Raw genomic sequence first — 18,544 nt, 5'->3', positions numbered from 1 at the left:
CTGCACCAGCACCAACTGCACTGCGGCACAGGCTGCTGGCACAGCTGCCTCTCTGCCCAAGCACAGCCCTGAGCAGCAAGTGGCACAGCTGCACAAGTGACCTGCTTTGGCCAGCACAGCAACGAGGCCCAGGCAGCTCTGCTGCCTTCTGGCTGCCACCTCCTGCACAGTGCCCCCAGAGTGCCCCTGAGGGGAACAGCTCCCCGAGGGAGACCTTAGCTGCAGCAGCACTGCCCAGCAGCCTCTCCAGGGGCAGAGGCCTCTCCCCACACCTGAACACCCCCTTCAGTTTTCACTCCCTCACACCCTGAGCTTCTCCTCTGCAACCATCAGCACACTGAAAGGCCTAAGAGAAGGCTTTAAGCAAGGCTGGCACTTGGCACCAACTCACCACAGAGACATTTCTGCCCCCACAGCCACAGGAAATCCATTTCTGAACCAGCTGCAAGCAGCAATTGCATTTCAAAACAGCTCCACGGCCTGGTACCAAAGCATCCCACCCTGCCAGGGCTTGGGGCTGAGGCTGAGTGCAGATCTGCAGCTGGGCTGGGGCAAAGCAGTTCAGCTCCCTGCAAAAAGAGAGAACAAACACAGCAGAGAACTCTCACCCAGGGCACAAACAACAGAGACAGAAAGAGGGAGGCAACCTCCAGAGGACCCCAGGCCAACTTAGATGCCCACAATGCCCCTTCTGATGCCCCTGAACCCTGCGCATCACCCCAGGCCCATTTTACCTGTCCCCAGACCCTTTTGAGGGCCCCCAGGCTCACTGCAGATGAGCCCAGAAGCCTCTAGCACAGCCCCAGACCCTTCTAGAAACCCCCAGAACCCCTCCCAAATCTCTCCCAGGGGCCCCCCCATAAGGCCCCCCAAATCCTTCCCCAGGTTTGTCCCCCCCAGGGACCCCCAAACTCCTCCCCAAGACCCCTCCAAAGCCACCCAAGGACCCCCAAATCCAACCCAAGGACACCCCCAAAGACCCCCCCCAGGGACCCCCAAATCCCTCCCCAAGACCCTCCCCCAAGGAAACCCCCCCCCCAAGACCCCCCCAGGTCCCCCCCAAAGAGCCCTCCAGGGACCCCCCATACTCCTCCCAAGGACCCCCCACAGAAACCCCCAAATCGCTCCCCAGGTCCCCCTCGAAGACCCCCCCCAGAGACCCCCAAACCCCTTCTCAGGTCCCCCCCAAAGAAACCCCCCCAGAGACCCCCAAATCCCTCCTCAGGTCCCCCCCAAGGACCCCCCCCAGAGACCCCCAAATCCCTCCCCAGGTCCCCCTCGAAGACCCCCCCCAGAAACCCCCAAACCCCTCCCCAGGCTCCCCTCCAAAACCCCCCCCCAGAGACCCCCAAATCCCTCCCCAGGTCCCCCTCGAAGACCCCCCCCAGAGACCCCCAAACCCCTCCCCAGGCTCCCCTCCAAACCCCCCCCCCAGAGACCCCCAAATCCCTCCCCAGGTCCCCCCCCAGGGACCCCCCCCCAGAGACCCCCAAATCCCTCCCCAGGTCCCCCTCGAAGAACCCCCCCACAGACCCCCAAACCCCTCCCCAGGTCCCCCCCAAAGACCTCCCCCAGAGACCCCCAAATCCCTCCTCAAGTCCCCCACAAAGACCCCCAAATCCCTCCCCAGGTCCCCCTCGAAGACCCCCCCCAGAGACCCCGAAACCCCTCCCCAGGTCCCCCCCAAAGACCCCCCCCCAGAGACCCCCAAATCCCTCCCCAGGTCCCCCCCACAGACCCCCAAACCCCTCCCCAGGTCCCCCCCAAAGACCTCCCCCAGAGACCCCCAAATCCCTCCCCAGGTCCCCCTCGAAGACCCCCCCCCAGAGACCCCCAAACCCCTCCTCAGGTCCCCCCCAAAGACCCCCCCCCGAGACCCCCAAATCCCTCCCCAGGTCCCCCTCGAAGACCCCCCCCCAGAGACCCCCAAACCCCTCCCCAGGTCCCCCCCAAAGACCCCCCCCAGAGACCCCCAAATCCCTCCCCAGGTCCCCCCCAGAGACCCCCAAACCCCTCCCAGGCCTCTCCGCCCCCCCCCCCTCCCATCAGGCCTCAGCCTCTCCCACCCCTTCCAGGCCCAGGCCCAGGCCCCGCGGCCTCGCCCCCAACTTCGACTCCCCAAAACTCCCCCACGGCCTCCCGGACCCCCCCCCCCCGGGTATGTGTCCCTGCCCCTCCCCCTCCTCCCCTCCCTGTTCCCTCCAGGCTGCTGGGGACGCTCCAGGCCCTCCCCCCACTGCCCCCCGCCCCCCCCCCAGCGGCCACCCCCACCCCACACAGACCTCTCCCCTCCCTCTCCGACCCCCACTCACCACCTCCGGGGCCCAGACGCCCCCCGGGCAGCCTTCAGAGTGGCTCTATCCCCTGCGCCCCTCCCTGCGGCCTGGCCTGAGCGCTCTGCGCATGCGAGAGGGGAGGGGCGGCGGGAACCGCCCCCGGAGCCACCTTGGTGAGGTCACCGCCGAGCCTGCGCTGCCGGCGGCGCCGTCATGGTGAGGGCACTGCCAGCCTAAGAGCGGGCGGTGCCAGCTCACGGAGGGCGGCGCCAGCTTGCAGAGGGTCACTGCCAGCCTACGGCGAGCGGTGGCGACTCGGTGAGGGCATTGCCAGCTTGCTGCGGGCAACGCCAGGACCGCGGCGTTGAGCGCCATATTGGTGAGGTCACCGCCGCTTGCGGAGTTTCGGCGCTTATTGATGAGGTCACTGCCACTCGTCGCGCTTTGGCGCCATCTTCATGAGGTCTTTTCAAACCGGTCGCACTCGGCGCCATCTTGGTAAGGTCAGACCAACTCGACGCGCTCGGCGCTGCATTGATGAGGTCACAGCAAGTCCGTCGCTCTCGGCGCCTTCTTGGTGAGGTCACTACAACTCGGTGAGACTAGTGCCAGCTTGCAGAGGGCCACTGCAAGCCTGCGGCGACTGCTGGCGACTCAGTGAGGGCATTGCCAGCCTGCCGCGGCCAGTGCCTCCAGCCCCCCGGGAGACCCAGAGCCTGCGGGGGGAGGTCTCCTCCTTCCTGGAGCTGCTGGGGCTGTGCTGGAGACCATCGAGCGCTTCGGAGGGGCGGGGCAGGGGCAGGCCCCGCCCACGCCAGAGGATGCACCAATCAGCTGCTGACCCTCCCGATCCTAACCAGTTTCCCCCCCCCCAATAAAGCACCAAACTCCGCCAGGTGGACCCTGCCTTCATTTATGCAAACGAGGGAGCGGGGCACAGGGGTGACCATGCCCACAGCCCCCACAGGATCCACCAATCAGCTGCTGACCCTCCCGGTAACCCCTCCCCAACCCCCAACCCATCTCCAAGGTACTCAAAGGCAGAGCCTGATATTGAAATGTATGCAAATGAGGGAGGCAGAACAAGCGGCAAACCACGCCCACCACAATCCACCAATCAGCAGCCACCTCCTGAACTCCTCCTCCAAAGGAAGCTCCAAATCTGTCACCCCGAGCCGGCCCGAGCGCCGGCCCGCCCCCCCTGCCTGCCGCCTTTAACTCCTCACTCCAATACTTACAAATCCAAACCAGCTCTCAGCTCTCCCTCCCACCTCTCACCTTCCCCTCCTCTCCTCCCCTCCCCTCAGCTTTCAGCCACTTCAATCGTGCACGGCCTTTAGAGACGAGGCAGGAAAATGGGGGACCGCCGCGGCTGAGGAAATGCAGTGTGGACAAGCAAACACACGGTGGCAGCACTGAGCACCGGCGCCACACCGCAGCCGCCACACAACTGCAGTACCCACGAGCAAACACCGGGGGGCAGCACACACAACCGAGAGCGCCTCTGCGCCCGGCCGGGGGCAGCGCCTTCAGCCCAGCGCCGCTCTGCCTATTGCCTTTGCCAACAGCACACCGCACGCAAGGCACAGCCCACGCTCTGCCACTCCTACACACTCAGTTTATAGGGACAGCTCTCAACTCCAGCTGGGGCTACTCAGCACTTCCTTGATCTACTCTTGAGGGATTTAGAGACAGCAGAGGAGACACAGGGGGAGCTGCTGACACCAGAATTAAGGCCGTTCTGCAGGAGCTAGAGGAAAAACACAGCTCTTCTGCCAGATGAGGGCCACAAAGAGGAGCAGAGGACTGCAGCACCTCTCCTGGGAAGCAGGACTGAAAGAACTGGGGCTGTGGAGGCTGCAGAAGAGAAGGCAGAGCTTCGAGCTACGCTGCAGTATCTGAAAGGGACCTGCAGCAAAGCTGGAGGACTGTCTAAAAGGGCCTGTGCTGATACTCTGTGCATTTAAAAGGATTGCAGTGAAGCTGCTCCAAGAAAAACTTTAGAGACTGAAGAAATCAAAAACCAAACTGCCAGATTCCCTCACACAACTTCCTACATGACCTCAGCAAACCCCTTTCACTTCACATCGCTTCTGACACCCACTCTGGGAGCTGGACACTCCTTCTCTCCCTGAAGCCGGGAGAAAGATCTGGTGAACGTGGCAGCACGTGGCAGAGGGTCAAGACTTAAGCAGACACCTGATTGCTATCACAGCTCAGAAACGACTGAGACACATGCCCTCCTCCCAAACCTAGCAGTTAGGAAGTGCTACAGCTGCACCAGATCACACTGGGATCTGCTTCTTGCACAGGATGCAGCAGATTCTGGTCCATAGCTCAGAGAGGATTGCTTAGCTACTGCTGTTTATAAACACGAACCAAAAACAACCACAACAACAAAGGCTCAGAGCTGGAAACAGTTCTCAGCAGTGCAGCAAAATCCCTTTCTTTTATTCCATAGAGAGGTGCTGCAGTGACCTCAGGGGTTTTTAAGTCAAAAGCTGCTTGCTGGAATCATAGAATCAGTCAGGGTCAGAAGGGACCACAAGGACCTCGTTCCAGAGACACTTCACACTAGCCCGAGCCAAAACTAGAACGGTAGGAAAAAAGGCAAATCACAAAACACAGGACTGCCTTAACTGTCCTACATTGTAACTAGCAGCACCAAGTCCCAATCAATTCAGAGCCTTGGCACTGTTTCTCCTTGAAGATTTTAACCCTGGACACAAAGGAGTCCTGCTCTCAGCCATGGGATTACAATAAAAGTGACTCAAATGACTCAAAAGGGTAACACAAATGCCTTTTCCTGACCAATCTCTCTACATGTTCCTATGATGCTCCACTAACTCCCTCCTTCAGAGTGGCTAACAGTCTCCAACAGACACTGCACCAGCAGCTGCCTTGAAGATCTGTAACCAGCTGAGTGAAGGGCTGTAAAACAAATTCACCTCCTTCAGAAAGCTTCTCATCAGTTACACAGAGCAGTCAGAGCCTGCTTCCATTCACATCTTTCTTTATCAGGTTCCACTGTGGAGTCAGAACACTTAAAGTTCACTTAGTCACAGGTTAAGTCGACTCTGCTGTTGGTATCCAACCCCATGCTGCTGGCTGAAGCAAAGTATTCCAGGGCTTGAAGTTGAGACTGCAACACGAGAGACCTCCTGTGCCAAGTGCTGCTTTGGGTTTCTGGGGTTGGGGTCAGGAGGGGATGGGTGGCAGGTGGCTGACTCCTGCTTTCTGCAAACAGAAACAGGCTAAGGTAATTGTGCACTGCAGGATCTCATTTTGTATTTACCTCTTGATCTCAACCCAGAGGGTTTTTCCTTGGCTGTGTTACTTTTGCCTCACTTCTGTGTTGGAGGGAAACAGGAGGCTAAGCCATTACAGCACTGCAAGTTGTTCAGGCACTGGGAAAACAATTCAACAGGCCCCTGCGTTCCAGGAGGTTTATCAAGTAGCCTGCCAACATTTTCAGGTGCTAAAGAACTAATGAACATTCCATTTAGGAAACAGCTCCCTCAGCTCATAGCAAGCAAACATTCCCCACTGTCACTAATCCTAGGAGCTGATAAAAGACTTCATTGAATGGTTTAGGTTGGAAGGGACCTCAAGGATCATCCAGTCCCAACCCTCTGCTCTAGGCAGGGATACCTCCCACTGCAACAGGCTGCTCAGGGCCTCATCCAACCTCAATTCATATTCATTTACACCAAAGCTGAGAAAATAGAAAGGTCTGGGGCAGTTGTTTTGGCTTTGGCATCAAACCAATGCACAACAGGTAGAATGGGACTTCTTGGGGAAACTAAACTGTCTTTAGCTATGAGGCTGAGAAAGACTTTTCCTATCTCTTCAGCCTTCATTTCACCTGACTCTGTGTTCAGCTGGGCTGTGTTAGGAGCAGTTCACCACATGCAGCAAGGCCAAGGGGCACTACCTTGATCTCGCTGGCAATGACCAATTCAAAACTCTCCAAACAGGGTCACAGAGTTGTTACCTGCAAAGCTCTTTCAGTCGCACTTGCTCTTGGTTTATCTGTTAAAGACAACCAAGAGAACATCCATGGGTTGGGGTTTTCCCCCCCCATCAATTTCTGAGGGGCCTGGAGTTACAGGCAAGCCCAAACCACCCTAACGCAAACCAAAAGGTCCTCTCTCATGATGACAATGACCAACAAATGACTCCCTTCAATAAATAAGCGACTTGGGAAATTCCAGAGAGTACTTTTGCTAAACAAGTTAGTCTCTTTTCTTTTCCATCAGGTCTTTCTGTTGAAGCTCAGCACCTGAAAGCTCTGTACCTCTTCCCTGCCCTCCTGCCGCTGCCCTCCACCTTTCCCCGGGCAGCCCCTGCCGTCCTGCCCCCACTCTCTGCCTTCCCCCGGGCAGTCTCTGCTGCTTTCCTCCTCCTCCTCTCCACTCTACGTTACCAGCTTCTGCTCCATTACCAGTTCCATTACCAGCTGCTGCTGCTGGTCCGTTACCAGCTCCAGTTAGTGCTCCTGCTCCATCTTTGCCTCCATCGCAGAACCCAGAGCAAAACCCTCGAGGATCCAACCTCCTAGAGAAACCTCAGCCTCAGTAGCAACACAGACTTAGCACCCGTGAGCTAAGGGGGATGTTGCAGTGGGTCAGTAGCCCAGCCCTAAGGTGGCCCTAGCTAGCCAGGGGGCCAGCCAGGCCCCCCGGCCTTTGAAACCCTCCACCACGCACCGGGTGCTCACCCGTGCACACTCACCAGGGATGCCAGGCGGAGGATCCCTTGGCCCGCAATGGGCCCAGCTTGGGGCTGGGCTCCTCCTGCTCTGCTTATAAAGGGCACTGAGCAGGGAGGGCAAAGTGGCCACAGCTGGGGTGGGAGGAGACTTCAATTGACCTCCCCTTTTTAAGCTGCCCCAGGAGAGGCAGAAGCCTTTGCTGATCCCCTTTGCGGGGGTAGGTTGGCTGTGTCCTTTGTGGGGTGGTGTTTTGGCTGTGTGCTTTGTGGGGTGCTTTTGCTTTTCTCTAAGCCACTCCTCCCCTTTGCTCTGCTTGGGATTTCTGTTCCTCCTTGGTATGCTGTGCTTAAAGCTGTGCTTGAAGTTGTGCTGTTTCCTTCATGAGAGAGGTTTGCTTTTGTGCTTCCTGCCTTGCTCCTCTCTTGTTTTCACCTGTTGGGGGCCAGACTCTCCCTTCCTCTTGTTGCAGCCTGGCCGCAAGAGTCAGAGTCCCTACAGCATCTCGTTGCCTACTTTGCCCTTTGCTTGCTGAGACAGCACAGCTCTGGCCTCTGGTGTGGCTCTCGTTATTGTGGGGGGGAGAGCGAGAAGGAGGGGGGTGGGGGGGAGAGCGAGAAGGAGGGGGGTGGGGGGGGAGAGCGAGAAGGAGGGGGGTGGGGGGGAGAGCGAGAAGGAGGGGGGCTGTTTAGTGTGGGGAAGAGAAGGGATCTCCTTAACGTCTATACATTGCCGAGGGGCAGGGGTCAGCACCAAGGTGCCAGCTGCTGCTTGGTGGTGCTCAGCACTAGGACAAGTAACAACAGACAGAAGCTGCTCCGCCTCACCAGGAGCAGAGATTTCTTGGCTGGGAGGCTGACAGAGGACTGGGACAGACTGAAACCAAAACATTGCTCAGAACACAAAAGAACCTCTGAAGCGATGGCAAAAAGCTCAAGGAAAAGAGGTTGGATTTTCATGATTCTGTCCCTTAAAATACATCAGACTAACAGCAGAGTGAAAAACGTGAAATTCATGCAGGTGGAACAGTTAGAACTGTGGCAGACATGATTGGCTGTTTTAATCCAGAAGTTCATTTGGTTTAAGCCTAGTTCTAAATAGTGACAATAGATACACTAGGCACAGCATAGCAACAAGCTTACATCAAAGCATTTCTAAAGCCTCTGCAACTAAGTCCTTCTTGACTGACAAGAGCATCACCTCACTGAATAAGCAATGAACTCTACCATTACAGCAGCCTTGGCCTCACAGAGGACTCTCTTGCTTCGTTGCAGAAGTCCATCACCAGCCTGTGCCTGCAATGTCAAATGGAACCATGTCAAAACTGCTGACACTTTGCAGTTATGATCCCAACAGTTCATTCCTCAGACCTCCCAACCCTTAAGTCCCTTAAGAAGGAAGTGAAAAGCAATTGCTCTTGCATTTCATGCTGCCCAGACGCTCCCAGCTCCTCCAGTAAGGCTAAGCATTCCAACAGGCTCAGGCCAAACTCTCCCACAGTTGTTTGAGACCATCACAGCAAACTAACAGCAAGTTGCTGCTCTGCTCTCAGACCACAGAGGCTGCCTAGGGAGTCGCCGTCCCTGCAGCTGCTCAAGAAAAGCCTGGATGAGGCACTTAGTGCCATGGCCTAGCTGACTGGAGAGGGCTGGGGCTAGGTTGGGCTGGATGAGCTTGGAGGTCTCTTCCAACCTGGCTGATTCCATGATTCTAAGTGTACAAATACCCCAGCTGTGTGCTTTGAACCTTGTCAATAAGCTTTCTGCAGAGACTGAATGATAAGAAACAGGTTGGTTGTAGTTATTAACAACCTTTGCCTGGATACCAACATTAATATTGGTTATTAATTGTGCATCACTCATAACGCACCCATTCCATGGCTCTTGGAGTTCCCACAGTGAGAACAGCAAAGGATGGCACACCCCAAGCACTCCTCACCACGTATTCACTGCCAGCACCCAGCACGGGAAGACAGCCAGGACAGGAAGATAAATCACACGGCGTAACAATCGGAGCCACCGCAGCTAAGGGGGGAAAAACCAAACACCAACCAATATATCTCAAGCCACAACAAAGACTTACTTCAGCAGCACCATCCAAGATATCCTTCATGAACTTAACCATGTCCTCTGTCTTCTCCAGGTGTCTGTCTGGCAGCAAACACTGCTGGTTGGAGGCATTCAAGGCGACGGTAGTACGGATGGTCAGCTCGCTGGCAATGGAAAGCAGATGGGTTACAGGTTTGAAGAGCCACAGTGTAAAACACTGCAAAGCAAAGAATTCCTACAGCATGTCAGAGGGCGCTCAGTGAGCTTCTCCCTGTGTGTGTTCCCTTAAAGGCAAGAGGGGAAGGGGGAAGAGAATGGTACAAAAAAGCTTCTCAGCAGTACTTTGTCCCCTCACATCCGTGCAGGCAACGCGATGGAAGCTTACTGCATTTCACACCCCCACAGGTAGCTCATGACTTCCCCAGCAGCAAGAGATCACAGACAGGAACCTTGCACATGAAACGTACTACTAAGGTAACACAGGAAGTCTTTCAGCATGCAAAGGCAAAAGCACAACCCAAAACATTCCACATGGCCACATCCAGCTGAAGAACGAAAAACTGCTGGAACCAGTTCAGAGCAGGACCACGAGGATGAGCCAAGGGCTGGAGCACTTCTAAGAGGATAGGCTGAGGGAGCTGGGGCTGCTCAGCCTGAAGGGGACAAGACTCCAGGGAGACTTTAAAGCTACCTCCCAGTACCTGAAGGGAACCTGCAGCAGGAAGGCTGCAGAGGGACTTTTTCCATAAGGGTGTCTAAAGACAGGGCAAGGGGAATGGTTTGAAGCTGAGGGAGAGCAGGGCTGCTTAGAGTGGATCTGAGGAAGAAGTTCTTCAGCATGAGAGTACTTTGGCTTGCAGAGACAGAAACACTGTAATGCCTGTTCATGAATTTACAGCCAAGGTCACAAGCGTGCTTCTGTCAGCAATTACTGCTTCTATGCCCACCAATCACACAGTAGTGTGTCCTTTGTGAACAAACAGCATCTGAGGCCAGCTGCACCAAGTATTCAGCGACAAAACAAAGCAAATCAACAAAACAAATCTCCTACTTACCCAGCCCAAAAAGCAAACACTTCTCTGCCAGAGAAACAGGCAGAAACATCTCAGCAGACAGACAGAAGAGCTTGCACAGGAGAAGCAGGTGAAGAAGGTCTCCTTTTTGGCACCTATAAAGCACCAGATCAGTCACATCACTTTAACTTCAAATGAGAGACAGCTGCTTTTAGATTCACTGCACTCAGGTGTTCATCTAGAGACAGCCCACAGAAATCCAGAACTTGTGCTCCCTGAGTCCCCGTGAAGCTCCTAGAATCTTCCAGAGCACAAGCACAGGATGTTGTGCATGCTTTGATCACCCAGAGAAAACTTACAGAGCTGACATCTTCAACTCTGGTTTTTCCCTTCCTTCACTCCAAAGGCCAGAGAAGAAGTAGTCAACTGCAAATGCCAAGCAACTTCACTCCCGAATGATGCATTTGAAGACAATGACCATTAAGGGCAAATGTCAAGCATCTTGTTAACCTACTCCAATGTGCCTTGTCTGTACTGAGTGCAGCCAGCATCCTTCATGCACTTCATGCTGCTTCTCTGAGGGAGCTCAGTTGTATGCCTCTCTTAAAGAAAGCATCAAGAATGAAATGGGACTCTCCTGAAATCAGAAGCACAGGCAATGCATAACCATTCTTTACAGCCCCAGTTACAAACTGGGCAGGCTGCAGAGGTGCGCCCAGGCCAACCTCATGGCATTCATCAAGGCCAAGTGCAAGGTCCTGCACCTGGGTGGGCACAATCCCAAGCACAACTCCAGGCTGGATGGGGAACGGCTGAGAGCAGCCCTGAGGAACAGGCCCTGGGGGTCTGGGCTGATGCAAAGCTCAAGAGGAGCCTGCAGTGTGAGTGCAGCCCAGACAGCAACCCTGTGCTGGGCTCCAGCAAGAGCAGTGTGGGCAGCAGGGCAAGGGAGGGGATTCTGCCCCTTGCCTCTGCTCTCCTCACACCCCATCTGCAGTCCTGGGGGCAGTTCTGGAGCCCCCAGCACAAGAAGGACATGGAAGTGTTGGAGCCAGTGCAGAGGAGGCCACCAAGATGCTGAGAGGGCTGCAGCAGCTCTGCTCTGAGCACAGAGTCTGATCAGTGACCTCACTGCTGGCTGCAGCTACCTGGAGGGAGGAAAAGTCCTACAGCTGTGCTGCTCAGGGACATGCTTTAGGGGTGACCTGGCAGTGCTGCCTTAAGGGCTGCCCTGGATGATTTGGAAGCTCTTCTCCAACAGCAACCACTCCATGCTTCTACTCCTCAGAACCGGTGCACCTGACTGCCAGAAGGAGCACAAACTCCACACAAAGCCTTACCTGACCCAGCCTCTTTGGCCACCTGCGTCTCGTGGGGGATGTTCCTCAGCATCTGCTCCTCCCGCATGAGCTGGTGCTGGGCTGAACCCTCCTGCTGCCTGGGGAACGGCCATGCTGCTCCTGCTGCTCCTTCAGCTCATGCCATGCTTGCTGGAGAGAGCTGCAGAACCCAACGGCAGCACAGATTGACACGGAGGGGCTCTGGCAGCAGCAGCAGCTTGAGTGCAGGCAAATCCATCCCTGCAGCTGAGCACAGACATTGCTTTGGCCCAGAGCCGCTCGCAGTGGCGCCTGGAGGACCTCGGCAGGCCTAGAGCGGCTTTGACCAGCGAGAGGAGAGGCCCAGAGCGTCGCCTGCCAGCCGGAAGTGACGGCACGGAGGCAAGATGGCGGCGCGGAGCGAGCTGCTGCGGCTGTACCCAGCCCCGGGGGGGTCTTAGGCGGAGTTGGGGGGTCCCGGGAGGGGTCCGAGAGGGCTCGGGGGGGGCGGGGGAAGGGGCTGGGGGGGTTTGAGGAGTCCCGGGAGGGGGGATGAGGTGGCTGGGGGGAGGCGAGCAGTGGGGGGAGGGTCTGGGGATGAGTCAGTGGTTGCCAGGGGCGCTTGGGGGGGTCGCAGGGGGATTTGGGGGGGGTCCGAAGTGGCTGAAGGGGGTAGGGAGAGGGTCTGGGGGTGTTGTAGGCGGCCCCGGGGTTGGGGGGGTTTGGGGGCGCCTTGGGAAGCGTCCGAGGTGGCTGGGGGGAGGGGGCAGTGGAGCAGAGGAAGGGTCTGGGGGTGCCATGGGGGTCCCCGGGTGAGGTTTTGACGGGGGTCAGAGGTGGCTGGGGGGGAGGGGAAGGGTCTGTGGGTGCCGTAGAGAGCCCCAGGGGCCATCTGCAAACACGCTGCCAGTGCACCTCTATCTCATTTGGGACAGTCACACTTTAGAGACACTGGACAAAAGTGTCCTGGAGCCAAAGAACTCCTTCACTGAATGCAGACACCTACAGACCCTCCACACCTTTAACAGACCACTGCAGAACTCTGTAGAGCCCTCCAGACCTCCACAGACCCATTAAAAGGCACCTCCAGACCCAGCAGACCTCTACAGAGAACTAACAGAGCCCTGCAAATCCCTACAGGCATCTACGGACCCCTGCAGCTGCCTGCAAACACATACAGACCCCTACAGAGCTCCCCACACCCATCCAGACCCCTCCAGATATTTAACAGACCCCTGCACACATCTACAGACCCCTCCAGAGCCTTCAATGATGCCTGCAGGCACCTACAGACCCACACAGAAACCTCCAAACACCTACTCAACTCTACAGACCTCTGCAGACTCTCTCAGACCCTGACAAATAGCTACAGACCCCTTCACACCTCTGCAGACACCCACACTCACCTACACACCACCACAGACATGGACAAAGCTCAACAGGCACCTGCAGACCCCTCCACACCTTTAAAAGCTGCCCAGAGACTCCTACAGAACCCTGCCAAAATCTACAGACCCTGACAGAGCTCTGCAGACCCCTCCAGACATTTGAAAGGTGCCTGCAGACCTCCACACCCCCCTAGAGACAGCTGCAGGCACCCACATTCCTCTACAAAGCTCTAGAGACCTCTACAGACAGCTACAGACCCCTCCAGACATTTAAGAGGTGCCTGCAGACCCCTGCAGCACCCTAGAGACATCTACAGACAACTTCAGACCTTTCCAAGGGGTCTGCAGACCCTTAGAGATCCCTGCAAATTCTTCACACCCCTCCACTAACTCTAACCTGTCAGCACCTCCCAGCAGCAGGGAACAGAGAGAAGCACTCCACAGCCGTTTGCACGAGAGGCTTTCTGCTCATCCAGCTGCTCTGTCAGCATCTGCACTGGACAGAATCTTCAGCTACTAGGTCAGAGCTCTGACTGAGCAATCTCCTTTTCAACCCTTCCCTCCTGGCAGACACAGACAAACCCTACCTGGAGCCCACAGGAGCCGAGCCAAAGGAGATCACCCTGCCAGGCTGCAGGGCCAGGCTGCAGCGGCACCAGCGTCCATGCTGACGGATTCACCGCAGCAGCTGGGGCCCTCGTGCCCATCCTGCTGCTGCTGCACATCTGGCTGGCTTGGCCAGTGGAGTGGAAAGCAAAGTGCAAACCTGCCAAGAGTGAAACAACCAAGGACAAAGCTCAGTTACTCACACTGTGAAGGTGAGGGCACGCTCCTATGCCCCCAGTAAAAACACTGCCAAAGCATTTCATTTTCCACTGCCATGCACTGACCTTGCAGAGCTCTGAGCTGATCCCACTCCAACACTCCACCTCCAGTGCACACAGTCAGCTCTGACTGCAGGGTGCTGCCATGTGGGCCATGCACACACAGGAGGGACGCCTGGCCCCCAGCACTGCCCAGCAGACATGCTCCTGAGCTGCCAGGGACACGTACCAGTGACAGCCAGACAGAAATAAAGCACGTCAGAGCACCCCACCAGAAGATGGGAAAGACAACCCCTGACACTTGGTTGCCTTTTTCACACACACAACAAACGAGCTGCTCCGAGAGCCCTGACAAAGGCTTTGCTCTTTGGCAGTGGCTGCTCAAGCCATGCAGATCAGGCTGGAAGTGACACGACTGTAACTTTTTTGGTAAAGCTTCATTTATGACAGAAAAGGGATCAGTGAGATCAGAGACGGCCCAGATGCTTTGGCACCTGGGAAAAAAACAACCAAACCCAAACCAACCAACCCAACACAAACCCACCCTCAAATTAGTCCTCAGTGCTGCAGTCCCCAGAGGAGCGGTGGATCTGAAACGTTTGGCCCCACTGGAGCACGGAGAGGAGCAGGTGCTGGTGACAGCTGCACTCTCACAGCCATGCCCTCACCTCTGAGCCGAGGCTGTGCTTAGCTCCGATGGGCAGCTGCTGAAATGCAGGCACTGCTGCGGGGCCTGTGCCTCTCCGTGGCAGGGTTTCAGACCTGCTCGGGCCTGTGGGAAGAGTGAGATTTGTCTCAGGGCCACTGCTTTGCATTTCCTCCCCTCTCTCGGCATGGCTCAGTTACTCCACTGGCATGACAAGTGCCAGGACAGCTGCCACATGGACGAAGCAGACAGGAGGAGGCTCCACGCTGCTCTCCCTGTGTCTGGGAGGCAGACACCATTTGATCCTCCTGCAGCAGCTCCAGCACGCTGCGGAGCTCTGAAAGCTGCTCTCTAGCACTGTGACGAGCAGAGACAGCTGAGCTCTCCCTGTGCAGGCAGACAGACCCCCAGCTCCCTTCACACCTCCCACAGATGCGCTCTACCAACCAACACCTTCCCAGGGGCTGCAGAACGCAGCTGGATGGAAGATGCAGCACAAACCTTCCAGAGCTGCTTTCTCTACTTTAACTGCACCAACGCTGCAGGAAGACTCCAGATACTCACAGCAGCTGCTCTGAAAGGTGTCTCAGATCCATCTCACCTGCTCAGCTGACCTCCCGAATCCTTGCAGGCACCCAGGGCTGCTCCCAACCCTTCCACACGCTGAGTCTTGGGCTCCCCGGGCCGCGGCTGCCTGCAGCCACCACAGGCCATTGGAGCAGCACTGCAATCCAGGGACCTGTCCTCTGAGCGTGTGCTGCAAGGAGAAGCAGCAGCTCTGCAGTGCTTCGGCTGGACAGCAGCACACACTGACTGCACCCCAGAGCAAACCACACCTAAAGCACACACACACAAGCAGCCTTGCACAGCAAGCACAGCCTCCACCTTTGCATCTCGCCAGACCCACTCTAGGTGCCCACGGACCCCTTTACGAGGGTCCCTGACCCCTCTACATGGCCACAGGCCTCCTTTAGATACCCACAGACCCCCTCCAGCTCACCCCTGACGCCTTTAGATGCCCCCAAAGGCCCTTTCGATACCCCCAGACCCCTGGAGCCGTGGCTGGGGGGGCCGAGCCAAAGGGGACACCGAAACCCAGAGTGAGACCCCCCAGAGCCTGCCAGAGCGCAGAGGCTGAGCGCTTCCCGCCCAAACGCCGCTGGCCAATCAGAGCACGGCCTGGCTTTCCCGCTCTTTCCCCTCACGGCGCCGGGAGGGAGGGGGGAGGGAGACAAAACGGCCGCAGGGGGCTCCGTGGCGGCTCCCAGCGCTCCCAGCTCAGCTCCCAGCGCCTCCAGGTATGGATCCCAGTACCTCCCAGTGCTCCAGGACAACGCACAGTGCTCACAGGATGGCTCCCATGCTCTCCTCTGCTCCCAGGCCCACACAGATACCGCCCGGACCGGCCCAGTCCCTCCCAAACCCCTCCCAGTTGATCCCAGCCCCGTCCCTATCCCTTCCAGTCCCGCCCAGATCCCAGCCCCGTCCCTTTCGTTCCTCCCCATCCCTTCCAGTCCCTCCCAGTCGCTTCCAGATCCGATCCCTGTCCCTTTCGTTCCTCCCCATCCCTTCCAGTCCCTCCCAGTCGCTCCCAGATCCAATCTCAGTCCCTTCCGTTCCTCCCCGTCCCTTCCAGCCCCTCCCAGTCGCTCCCAGATCCAATCTCAGTCCCTTTCGTTCCTCCCCATCCCTTCCAGTCCCTCCCAGTCGCTCCCAGATCCAATCTCAGTCCCTTCCATTCCTCCCCGTCCCTTCCAGCCCCTCACAGTCGCTCCCAGACCCGATCCCAGACCCCTCCATTCCTCCCCGTCCCTTCCAGTGTCTCTCAGTCTCTCCCAGATCCGATCCCAGTACCTCCCAGATCCACTCACAATCAATTCCAGTCTCTTGCAGATCCCCTCCCAGTCCCCGACACTTCCATCCCTGGAAGGACTGGGAACGACTGGGAGGTGACTGGGAGGTAGTGGGATGGAAATGGAAGGGGCCTGGTAGAGACTGGGAGGTAGTGGGATGGAAATGGGAGGGGACTGGGAGGGCTTGGGATGGAAGTGGTCCCATACTGGGACAAACTGGGCCCAAACCAGTAGGAACTTGGCCCAAAGTGCACACCAAGTGGGGGAATTGGGCCCAGCGCAGCCAATGGGAGCGCTTCCCGCCTAAGCCCCGCTGGCCAATCAGAGCGCAGCCTGGCTTTCCCGCTCTTTCCCCTCACAGCTTCAGGGAGGGAGGGAGGGAGACAAAATGGTGGCAGGGGACACAATGGCGGCTCCCAGTTCAGCTCCCAGTGCTTCCCAGATGGCTCCTAGTGCCTCCAGGATGGCTTCCCAGATGGCTCCCAGTGCCTCCAGGTACGGATCCCAGTCTCAACAAGTCCTCTCCCAGGCCCATTCCAGACTTCTCCGAATCCCTCCAGTCCCTCCCAATTCCCTTGCAGTCCCTTCCACTTCCCTCCCTCTGCATCCCAATTCCCTCCACTAACTCCCAAGCCCCTATCCCTCTCTCCCAGGCCCTCCACATCCCCTCCCAGGCCATCCCAGTCCCTCCCAAATCCCTCCACTCCATCCCTAATCCTCTCCCATTTCCCTCCCAATCCTCTCCCAGTCCCAATCCAGTTCTTTCCAGCTCCATCCCAGTCTCTCCCAGTACCTAGTGCCATTCTAGTCCTCTCCCAGTCACAATCCATTCCAAATCCCTCTCCATTCTCTCCCAATCCACTCCCACTCCATTCCACTATCTCCCAGTATATCCCAGTCCCCTCCACTAACTCCATGCCCCTATCCCTCTCTCCCAGGCCCTCCACATCCCCTCCCAGGCCATCCCAGTCCCTCCCAATCCCTCCACTCCATCCCTCATCTTTTCCCACTTCCCTCCCACTACCTCTCATTCCCTCCAAGTCTCCTCCCACGCCTCACCAGTCCTCCCAATCCCATCCCACTTCCATCAGTCCCTCCCATTCCCCTCACTGTCCCATCCCAAGACCTCTCAGGCCCCTTCCCAGTCTCAACCAATCCCTCCCAGTCCCACTCACTCCTTCCCAGATCCCTTCCCAGTCCATCCCACTCCCCCCCAATCCCCTCCCAATCTCTCACAATCCCATTCCAGTCCTACCCAATCCCTCCTGGTCTCCTTCCAGTCCTCCTCAGTCCTTTCCAGGCCTCTCCCAATCCAAATCCAGTCCTTACCAGCCCCTTCCCATCCCTTTCCCTTCCCACCCATTCCCCTCCCAGTCTCACCCAGCCCCCTTCCAATCCTTCCCAGTCCATCCCACTAGCTCCCAGTACATCCCAGTCCCCTCCCAGTCCCTCACAATGCCTTCCAGGCCACCCCAAATACCTTTCACACCCTCCCACTCTGGCCCAGTCCCCTCCCAGTCACTCACAATCCATTCCAGATCCCTTCCCATTCCCTCCCAATGCCCTCCCAGGCCACTCTCCTCCCTGACACCTCTCAGGCCCCTTCCCACTCCGTCCCACTCCCACTCCATCCCAATGCCCTCCCAGTCTCCTCCAAGGCCTTCCCAGTTCCTCTCAATCCCTCCCACTCCCCTCCCAGTCTCTTCCTGGCCTCTCCTAGTTCCCTCACAGTCCTCTCCCAGTCCCAGTCCAGTCCTCACCAGGTCCATCTCAGTCCCCTCCCAGTCTCTCTCAGTCCCTTCCCAGTCTCCTCCCAGTCCTCTATCACTCCCATCCAACCTCATCCCAATCCTTCCCTGTCCGTCCCACTAGCTCCCAGAATATCCCAGTCCCCTTCCAGTCACCTCCCACTCCCTCCTAATCCCCTCCCTGTCCTCTCCCAGTCACTCACAATTCATTCCAGATCCCTTTCCCTTCCCTCCCAATCCCCTGCCACTCCCTCCCATTCCATCTCATTCCTCTCCCACTTCCCAGCAGTCCCTCCCAGTCCACTCCCTGTCCCATCCCAGCACCTCCCAGGCCCATTCCCCTCCCTGACACCTCTCAAGCTCCTTCCCAGTCCTCTCCCACTTTAGCTCAGTCCTTCCCAGATCCCTTCCCAGTCCATCTCACTCCCACTCCTTCTCCGTGCCTCTGAATCCCACCCACTCCCTCCCAAACCCCTCCCAGTCCCATTCCACTCTCTCACAATCCCATTCCACTCCTTTCCCAGTACATCCCACTCCGCACCCAGTCCTTTTCAGTCCCTTCCAATCCTCTCCCATTTCCCTCCCAATCCTCTCCCAGTCCCAATCCAGTCCTTTCCAGCTCCAGCCCAGTCCTCTCCCAGTACCTAGTGCCATTCCAGTCCTCTCCCAGTCACAATCCATTCCAAATCCCTCTCCATTCCCTCCCAATCCACTCCCA

General features: G+C 57.3%; 1 protein-coding gene across 34 annotated transcripts in view; it reads right to left on the bottom strand.

Annotated features, from left to right (window-relative positions):
* Positions 1–457: 457 nt before the first annotated feature.
* The window catches only part of LOC135188796 (protein disulfide-isomerase TMX3-like), a 40,663-nt gene continuing 22,576 nt past the window's right edge, over positions 458–18,544 (bottom strand). Inside the window, exons 2-14 of one of the 34 annotated variants that reach the window (XR_010307844.1) lie at positions 14,840–14,982; positions 14,248–14,351; positions 13,646–13,791; positions 13,343–13,521; positions 13,153–13,246; positions 11,389–11,634; positions 10,563–10,685; positions 10,091–10,474; positions 9,109–9,199; positions 8,857–9,011; positions 8,214–8,282; positions 6,271–6,833; positions 5,273–5,513 (exon numbers count right to left, since the gene is read on the bottom strand). Coding sequence is in view for 10 of the 34 variants with exons in the window: in XM_064168454.1 (XP_064024524.1) it covers positions 5,332–5,513; positions 13,153–13,246; positions 13,343–13,521; positions 13,646–13,791; positions 14,248–14,351; positions 14,840–14,982 (848 nt within the window). In the remaining 24 variants the exon portion in view is untranslated. Of the gene's footprint in view, positions 570–5,272; positions 5,514–6,210; positions 6,834–8,213; positions 8,283–8,856; positions 9,012–9,069; positions 9,200–9,377; positions 9,560–9,736; positions 10,059–10,090; positions 10,475–10,562; positions 10,686–11,388; positions 11,635–13,152; positions 13,247–13,342; positions 13,522–13,645; positions 13,792–14,247; positions 14,352–14,826; positions 14,983–18,544 lie in introns of those variants that run through there. The other 33 variants (XR_010307841.1, XR_010307834.1, XR_010307833.1 and 30 more) reach the window with 33 other exon arrangements.

This window comes from Pogoniulus pusillus, chromosome 30, assembly GCF_015220805.1.
Source record: "Pogoniulus pusillus isolate bPogPus1 chromosome 30, bPogPus1.pri, whole genome shotgun sequence".
NCBI lineage: Eukaryota > Metazoa > Chordata > Aves > Piciformes > Lybiidae > Pogoniulus > Pogoniulus pusillus.
Note: the sequence above shows the minus strand (reverse complement) of the source record. Positions and strands in the feature narration are given on the sequence as shown.